The sequence below is a fragment of the Daphnia pulicaria genome, chromosome 5 (genome assembly GCF_021234035.1).
Source record: "Daphnia pulicaria isolate SC F1-1A chromosome 5, SC_F0-13Bv2, whole genome shotgun sequence".
NCBI classification, from domain to species: domain Eukaryota; kingdom Metazoa; phylum Arthropoda; class Branchiopoda; order Diplostraca; family Daphniidae; genus Daphnia; species Daphnia pulicaria.
In genome coordinates, this window is record NC_060917.1 from 6,339,103 (window position 1) to 6,347,993 (window position 8,891).

The 8,891-nt window shown below is 43.5% G+C and overlaps 1 protein-coding gene across 1 annotated transcript; it reads right to left on the reverse strand.

The window, feature by feature from the left end:
- Positions 1 to 3,447: 3,447 nt before the first annotated feature.
- LOC124340733 (ovarian-specific serine/threonine-protein kinase Lok-like) lies at positions 3,448 to 8,517 on the reverse strand. Its single transcript, XM_046793340.1, has 5 exons — positions 8,399 to 8,517; positions 7,960 to 8,319; positions 7,664 to 7,847; positions 7,243 to 7,491; positions 3,448 to 3,522 (listed from the first exon to the last, which is right to left on the reverse strand). Exons 1-5 carry the CDS (start codon positions 8,515 to 8,517, stop codon positions 3,448 to 3,450), a joined length of 987 nt encoding a protein of 328 aa, XP_046649296.1.
- Between the last annotated feature and the right edge of the window lie 374 nt (positions 8,518 to 8,891).

The following is an 8,891-nucleotide window of genomic DNA, read 5'->3' on the forward strand; positions in this document are numbered from 1 at the left end:
CACCCTTGCACACGAGCTACCGAGCGAGGGAGACAGCGAACGAGTGTGCAAGCACGCACTACTCTAACCAAAGGACGAGACTCTTCACCCAACGTCGTATTGTAGCTACTTGGGGAGGGGGGGGGGTGTATTCCCATTAAAAAACTAATAAAATATAAATGAAAAAAAAATTTTTGGCGCTTATTCCAACAATGCACAGTATCCGGCATGGAAACTTGGACAGCCGCTCGGGGTTTTACAAAGGACACTCGTAAGAACCACCTAGCGGCTGTCCCAGTTTCGATGCAAGATACTGTACATACGTTCGAGTGAAGTAGATAATTAATAGCCGTAATAAGAATGCAAGAGGCAAGGGGAAAAGGAGGAAACGCCGGTGCCATCTAGCCACCAAGCACCCTAAGCTCCTGTTAATATACGCCACATAGAGAAAAGGGAGTTAAGCAGCTGCCAGACGGCACAGGGACAAGAGAGTGGTTACTTACTCTCTTGTTCCTGTGTATCCACGCTCGCAAACTTACTTACAAGAGTTTAAAAATAGTTTGCTTCCCGGATGTATCGGTGTTTCTAACCACTTCATATATTTCCGTAAAACAAATTGAAATATGCCGGTAACAATGAATTTTAGATATAGGAATGTTTTACAGTTTTATTGGTTTTTTAAAAATTGTGAATCCGATATCTCCCGGTAAAAAGTAACATGACCGACGTCTTATGAAGACGTTCAAGGGGCAGTGTCCCGTCCTTTAGTTAGAGGTGTCAATGGTGCGAGCTTCCTTTTTTAGCGGTTGCTTGGCGTTGCGTTAATTTGAAGGATTGGGCGTGGCTGTCAAGTCCGCGATAAAGTTTTTCCGGTGCGCGAGCTTCACGGCCAACAACCGTATCGGCTATTACAATGCACAACTAACCTGCTGCGCTTGTTTTTACTTATTGCAAGCCACCGCCCCCCCCCCCCCTCCAACGTGCTGTGTCATCTTACAATGTGCTTATGGCCGTTGAATTTCTTATCTTCATGTAAGAGTTGACTAAACAGGGTGACTCATCTTTGCTCATCTTGCAACATGAAATAAAAATTTAAATTACTGCAATGTATAGGATTGCCTTTAAAATCCTACTCGTGCGTATATTAATTAAATAAAAATGTCTAGTTGGAATTACGCATGCGCTTACGAGCTCGACCTAGAGAGTAAAACCACAGACTTTTCTTGTCATAAACAATATTATCATGAATCGATTCGCATTGAGAATGATATCATGATACCATCTCTTGCAAAGAAGCATTAAACGACCTTACGGTATTTGCCTGACATCCCACAACATTTGCCATTAAGCGATATTTTACAGATACAAATCAAATTTATAATCAGTTGCAAGTCTAGAGGACGCCCATTCCAAAATTGTGCGTACTGATTCCCCCTTCTCTAAAGCATGGTTTTTCTCCCTAGGGACTAAGTCACTAACCTTCTTAACTCACCCAATTTCAGAAGTGCGATTCAAAAAATGAATTTTTCAAAAGAAATATATATATATATTTCTTACTTTATTCAGCTTTTCTTATATTTCACCAAAAAGTTGAAGGACAAGCAAAAAAAATCTAAAAAAATAGAACAATGTGTGGGTTGGGCAGTAGGTTGGTGGCACTTTTGACAATAAATATGAATATGAAATGTATGTGTATGCCATCTAGTGCCACAAAAAAATAAAATAAAATCTGAATTTTTAGAATTTGTAGTTGAATTCCCTTAATTTTTGCAAGTTCCATTTCCATATTTTAGACGGCAGAAATTTTGCTAAAATCTGGAAAGTCGGCCCTTGAATTCCATAGTTTTCGATCAAATTCCAGATTGTATGCTTCCATTTTGGAAGTTCCTGTTCCACAGTTTAGTAACACTCTGTACGTTTAGTATGTTCCGTTTCCCGTTGCGGCGCATAGCTTTCTCGAAGTTTTTCTGTCACTGTTCTGTGGTGTGCGGCTCGCAAGGAAAGGAAGTCAGTAGTTTGCACATGCACGGAACCTTTCGGCGCTTAACGCCAAGTGGTAACAGAAGCGGCCGGCAGGGGATTGATCGTTCTTACTTGGGTTACGGTCCGTGTGTTTTTTTTTTTCACGCTAAATGTAACCTTTAGAAATTGCATTGCGTTGAAAACAGTGCTGTTCCCTTATAGTGCCTCATTACGTACGTTGGCTTAGTTCCCTTTCGAATTTCTATTTCATGTATCATTTCCCGCCCAGGTTTTTCCATAGCCTCTTCTTGTTTGTGTTCCTGATTACATGTGGCTGTGCTGGTGTGGACTTGGTACTGGTTTTTTACTATCTCTTGAACGTTGTTGTAGATTTGCAAAGTCGTGTGTGTAAAGACTAGTAATGTTCACCAAAGTTTGGCAGGCTATTGATACTCTTTTTTTTATTGTGTTTAAAAGTAAATCCCTGTAGACATCTTTTCAGACAACTATATCTTACGCAACTATGCATTGCTATGGCGCGAGCGGTTACCGTCGATTGCTTATTGTTTCGTGTTATACAGCTTTTCCACTTTAGAAATCAATTCCGATACCATCAACTAGTAGGGCAGTAAGTTATTTTTGCCGTTTGTAGTAGGCGACTAACGAATTGTATGGTTTGCGCATAAACGGTAATCCAACCTCTCATTGCATGATATATGAAATTATTCAATACTGGCAACAGAAATGCGTTGTTCGTTGTCAAAAATTGCTTCAAAAAAATTGTGACTCACGGCTGCCATAGAGGAAACGCTGTTTTTTCTGGAGCGTTTGCATTTCTCTAGCATTGCCCGGTGAATCACAATTTAAACCTAAAGTAAGTCCATTTACGTATGGGCCTCTCCACTGTCCTGGCACTTTTGCTTCGGACCAAAACCCACCCTTCCCATTCTTTTAAAATTATAAAAAATAATTAGATTGTTCCCAGCACCCGACAGAACGTACGGAAAAATTTCCATTCCAATCGCATGACAATTTGACCACTTTCTCGCCTAGTGACGACAGCAGTTTGTCATGAGGGGCTCTCTGATTCCCAGACACTTTTGGTGCCCACTGTAGGTTGTGCATTTGCACCAACAACAAAAGTAAGTAGACGCTAAGTAATTGGCTTCAAAATGTGCTCAAGTTGATGTTGGGCAAAAAAACTTTAAAACTCCAAATGTTGAGTTTTTCGCCTTTCTACAACTTTAACAATCACTATTTTCTCTTCGTTCCTTCGCCAGTCGACGTAGCTCAACAGTGTCAAAGTGACACAGCGTTTTCACGGACAACACCCGCTGCGCATCAGGGTACACACAGCACCTACAGTGGAAAGCGATAATCCATGCAGACCTATTTCCGCCGTTAGTTGCCAACTCTAGTCCCGTCGCTTTAAGGCAAGAATTATCGTTGGCGAGCATTTCAAACGGGCCGGACCATTTCTTTGGTAAGACAACATGCATCTGAAAATTAGTCAGAATTGTAAGTGCTGGCATTCATTTTCAACATGAATCGAGACTCAGTAGCCGAGGATTTGGCGGCAATCTAATCGCACAAAAAGCAGTGAGTCAATCGTAACGTGTCCTTAACCGTTTCATGAATAACTGCCGCACGGCGGTGAAACATCTGTCACTACACTTAGTTCCTATAGTTGTTGATTACCATCACCTTGTTTGTTTTATCTTCACCTCTCTTCCCTACCAAATAGCAAGGACGGCGTTTGGGATCGGCGACCTTTTGCGCCGATCACGTGTTAACCAAAGTTTCGCTATTTCTGGGTCTGCTATGGTCCACGGCTAGCCGATACGAACATGAACCATTTAAAATGTTTCCCGCTGCGGTTGCTATTCATCCGCCAACCGGTTTTACTCGCCCCGACTCCCTCCCCTGCCCATTGTTCACTTTACTATTAATTCCCCGTTTTTCAGCGGTTTAGATTTCCCGTTGTTAACCCACGCCTAGATGTTTTGTGACCTTCGACATAGACACCCTCAATTACGTCTCTGGTCTTGCGCGAAGTAACAGTTAACAGAGAAACGACATAACCAATGCCTCCGTGACTGTGCGGTTGACCCATTGCAGCCGTGCTTTCGGTTAGGTGTTGCAATAATAGTGATTCACAGTTGTAATTCGCAGCGTCTAGCGTCATGCAAATATTTTTCTTGAGACGTTGTTGCCGGTTGACAACACCGAAATTTCGCGTCTCGCAACAGCATTGACAGGTAATTCAGGCGCAAAACCCAACGAAGAATCTTCGTCTTTTCAATTTGCGCGTTTGGCCATACAACAAACACTAAAAGAGTAGTGTTCTATTTCACCGGCTATGTTGGCAACAGTCGATCCAGTGGGAGCCGTTGAATGGTAAACAGAACCCACTCGACCTACTGTTCCGTCACGGCGGGAACTATTCACCACGAAACCTGTTGAGCGCATGCGTGCAGATCATTCGCAAAAATATACGGGGACTTGCGATATTCATGACAACTGCAACATAGAAAGTGCTTGGCAGAGTGTCCGGAGACGACTGCCGTAAAAGACCGGGGATGGTCCACTATTTCATCGGTCGCATGCACCAAGGGATTTGGTGTTGGGTGAAACATTAACCTGCGGCATGGGGTTTGAGTGTTTTTTCAATACGACCTTGTACAGAGTGAGGTGTATCACCAGGGAGAACATAATGCGGCAGGTCGGTGTAGGTTGGAGGATTTCAACGGATCAACCTTGAAGCCCACATTAAATTCGGTATATGGCGAAGCATTTTTTTTTATTAAGCCATCTTTTCCTGGTGGACAGGTTACCAGATGAATGAAACAATAGTTCAATGTCACCATTAGCCGTTGAAAATGATGGTTCTAGCGAATGTACGCCAGTCCCCTCACACAAGTGGGCGACCTTTCTATTGCCATGTTTTAGCTTGGTTCTGGGGGGGGTCTCTCCTAGTGTTGTCCCTGGAATCACTTGAAGGTTAAGGCCTGGCAATTTGTAGTGGGAGGTCGTTAGTAGCTCATCGTAATGGCAATACGTGTGTAGGTTTCCCTCATTGAACTTGTAAGGCTGTGCCGCGTTTTTGGCTCCTAACTGGATTGGCTGTTTGCTCAGCGGTTGTGACCGTGTTTTCGATTGGTTAAGTTGATGTCGGTAACAATGAATTTTAGCTTTAGACACGGTTGAAATTTATGCAAGTTTTAGTGCCTTTTCTCGGCCAATTCCCCCCCCCCCCCCTCCCCAATTTTCCCCCAAAAAATATATTTCCTAACTGTAAGCTATAATGCCAGTATGGAAGTTTTAATCTTGGGTTTTCACTCTACTTCGTTAAGCAGATTTCAGCTTTTATTTTCCAACCGAGGGAGTTAATACGCTTCGAATAAGTTATATGATTGGAAATTAGATCCAGATGTTGTTACACAGACCAAAAACAATTTTGCTATTTTTATTTTTATTAAATAGAATTATTAAATAGAATTATGAATTAATTACAAAAACAAATTAAAAACTAGACAAAATTATATTTCATTTAATTTATAGAATCTAATTTTCAAATATTTTAATATATAATGAGAAATGGTTTATTTTAGTTCTTCATTACTTTTATTCACCATGCTATGCTATGTGATAAATTCTGAACACAATTGTAATACGATTAAATATATACAAACAATATATACATCAAAAGATGCCAAATCCTGAGAACCAGCAACCACAGGTAAGTAAATGCAGCAAATATGACTTCAAAAGTAAATGAAGGGGTGATCCTGAATGCAAAGGGAAACCGCGCGTGAAAAATCCTTTTCCCCTAGTTGTACATTACCGCGAGAATTGCAACCTAACCTCCATGTAAAATTCCCAGCTAGAAAAAAAAGCTAAAATGACCTAAAAATGCTCAATGTGGAATGTAAAGGTTTTTTATCTGAAAATTCCTAGCTCAATTTTTTCTATAGCTAAAAGTTTCGTACGAGACCGGTTTCCTGTATAGCAGGATCATCTTCTGTTGCCTTATGCATTTCGTAACCTCACTTATTACATGACCAACACGGCTATTTAGTTGGCGGAATATCTATGGTTATTCGAGAAGAGAACTAGAAGCTAGACTGCAAACACCGTTGCCAACCAAAAGACAACTACTAAAGTTAACTTGTGTGTCACTTTTATATTTATTATAGAACATCTTCTGCAACGTAGTGCCGCGACTTTGAACTCGCATAAAAAAAAGGGCCAATACAATCAACGTAGGTCTCACGAAGAATTCAAATCAAAGGTGGTTGCAATACACGTGCCGGAAGCAGTGTTGCACCATTGCCGCGTGAATACGGCATCAGCCGTATGCACGTAAAACTAATACAAATGATCAAAAAAATAATGAAACAATTCGTGAAAAGAAAACCAAAATAAGAACGCAACCGCACACGCCACGCGGTGGCAGAATCGCACACGCAGCAATAAGTAAAACAAAGTAGTCTAGATGTCGGTAGTTGGAGCGGAAGACTTTGACGACGTCTTCTACCAGTTCAGAAAATGGGTACGCCTTTAAAGACGATCGAGCGGAGATTGGCCATAGTGTCCTCATCGAGCAGCCACGGGCACCTAGCCACTGTTTCAATGTCGTGGCGGCGCCCAACGTCAATCGCCACCATGTTGTCAATCAGAGTGTGGGCCTCGTCGCTGACAGTCGCGATGCCTGGCCCGTCCAGCACGCTGCCTCCTACCAAACGACAGCGGGGCAGAGTCCAAAAAAGAAAACAAAAAAAAAAGAATCACACACAGTCAGACGAAAAGAAAAAACAAAATTAAAAATCTTCCGCCACCCGCAGTGGGGCTGCCCAGAGAGTTGGCAGGCAATGACCGACAATACGCACGTTGGGTGGACGTTGAGCGGCCAGTGTAGTCCGCGCGAGAGCACGACGGATGTCTCCCCAGGAGCATGTAATGCAAGATGACGCCCAAACTCCACACGTCGGCTGCCGCCGTGTACGGCTCGACGTCGTCGCCGTCCTGTTGGCGTCTCACCTCCGGAGCAATATACAAGCTAGTTCCGCAATAAGTCTTCAACGTCGAGGGGCACAACAGGCGTTTCGAGATTCCAAAATCGGCAATCTACCACCCGAAAAAATCCCGGCCATTGCAGCGAAGCGCACCGCATCGCACCAGGCCACGCCAAATAATGCCAACCGGTAAGCAAGTCCCATAACAAAGAAACAAACAAACAAACAAAAGAAAAAATATTGATAATTCGCCAGAGAGACAGACGGGCGTTGACGTAGACCTCACCTTGACTCTGGCAAACTCGTCGGCATTCACCAGCAAAATATTGGCGGGGTTGAGGTCGCGGTGGACAATCGGCGGTGAGCGGCCGTGACAGTACTTGATGGCCGAGACCAGCTGAACGAAAACGAACCGAGACACGGGCTCCGACAAATAACCGACGTCATGCAATCTCTGCTGCAAGTCACCGCCGTTAGCCAATTCCAAGGCGAGAAACATCTTGCTTGTAGTGACGTCAGATGAAGAGTCCACCATCTGAAAACCGAAAGAAAAACCAATTAACCGCGGGTAGAGAATTAGCCCCAACACCAGCTCGCTCTCTTCTAAATAAAATTTACCGTTACATACACTCACCGACAATAAGTAACAGAGACGAAATAATACATGGTAACATTTGAAACTTTACGAGCACAATTACTTGCAATACCTTGATAATACAAGGATGGTCAGTTGTCGACAAGATTTGAATTTCGTTGCGAAGAGCTTCCAGGCCGCCTGGGCCCACGGACGTCGTCGTAAATGTTCCCCCCAGAGTGGCGGGAGTAACAGTTTTGACGGCTACAATGGTATGGTCGTGCTTCCTGATTGCACGACACACTTGACCAAAAGACCTTTTAACGTCATAGGCAAACGAGAATAAAAAAAAATTGAACGTTTACAACTGAAGCAAACGACATAATTATTTCCTTCGTAAAGGATAACGGCTAATGAAAAGCAACGTACCCCTTCGCCAAAACATCCATGACGACATATCTGTTATTGAGTACGAAGTTTACGTCGGAAAAGCGGTGGTAATTGTCGTAGAAAGTAAAACTTGCTGGACTGCCGGCGTAGCAAAGAGCGACGACACTGCCGTGGTTGATGGGTCGTGTGCGAAGATAATTGACTCGCTCGCCGTTCACAAATGTTCCGTTTTGAGAATTGTTAACAATCGTTACTTTACCGTCTTCCATCGACTTTTCCAGTGTGCAATGCTGGCGGCTGATTCGTTCGAAGAGCGCGTTTTCAACGAGCGTAGGCTGGACAGACACAGTGCAAAAGAGGCCCCTCCCAATGGTGGCCACATTCCCGATCTCGGTCGTCCTGGTACGAAAAAGTTAGGGAACAGCACGGTGCGTGAGAACAAGCCAAACTGTGATTTAGTCGCCAACTACACTCTTACCCCAAGGCAAAGCCGACTTTCCATTTCGGATCATTCCACACCAGCCAACCCCAAGGAGTCCTATTGCCGTTGATGGACGAGGTGGCTGACTCGGGATTGCTCACCGTAGATGTCGACATGGCCAAACTCCAAAACAGGGAAAGTAACGTAATGCAAAGCGACCGGTGAGGTTAAAAATTGAACAGTAAATGTAAAACTGGATAAATTCGAGGTTTGTTTTCCTATGGTAGATTTCTACTATTAGAAGGTCACTCCACCAGCAGTGACGAGCGACAATGTGCAACGACTAATTGATACGCTGGCGATTTAACGACTGAGAGACGGAGGGCGTGCAATTCACGCCTTTTATACCGAGACGCCATGAGGTTATTTGGGGGGGGTGGGGAAGGGAGGGGGGAGGTTGGAACCATTGTTGCCAAGTCTGAGAAAACAAGAACTTACTTACAGCTCGGAGAAGTCATTTAGGCATCGAAGTTTTGGCTTCGAAATGTGT

Excerpts from the sequence above, each read along its gene's own strand:
- LOC124340733 (XM_046793340.1), bottom strand. The coding sequence starts at position 8,517 with ATGTCGACATCTACGGTGAGCAATCCCGAGTCAGCCACCTCGTCCATC. Across the intron at positions 8,320-8,398 it reads AAAGTCGGCTTTGCCTTGGG|GACGACCGAGATCGGGAATG; the intron begins GTAAGAGTGTAG and ends TTTTCGTACCAG. Across the intron at positions 7,848-7,959 it reads ATGGATGTTTTGGCGAAGGG|GTCTTTTGGTCAAGTGTGTC; the intron begins GTACGTTGCTTT and ends TGACGTTAAAAG.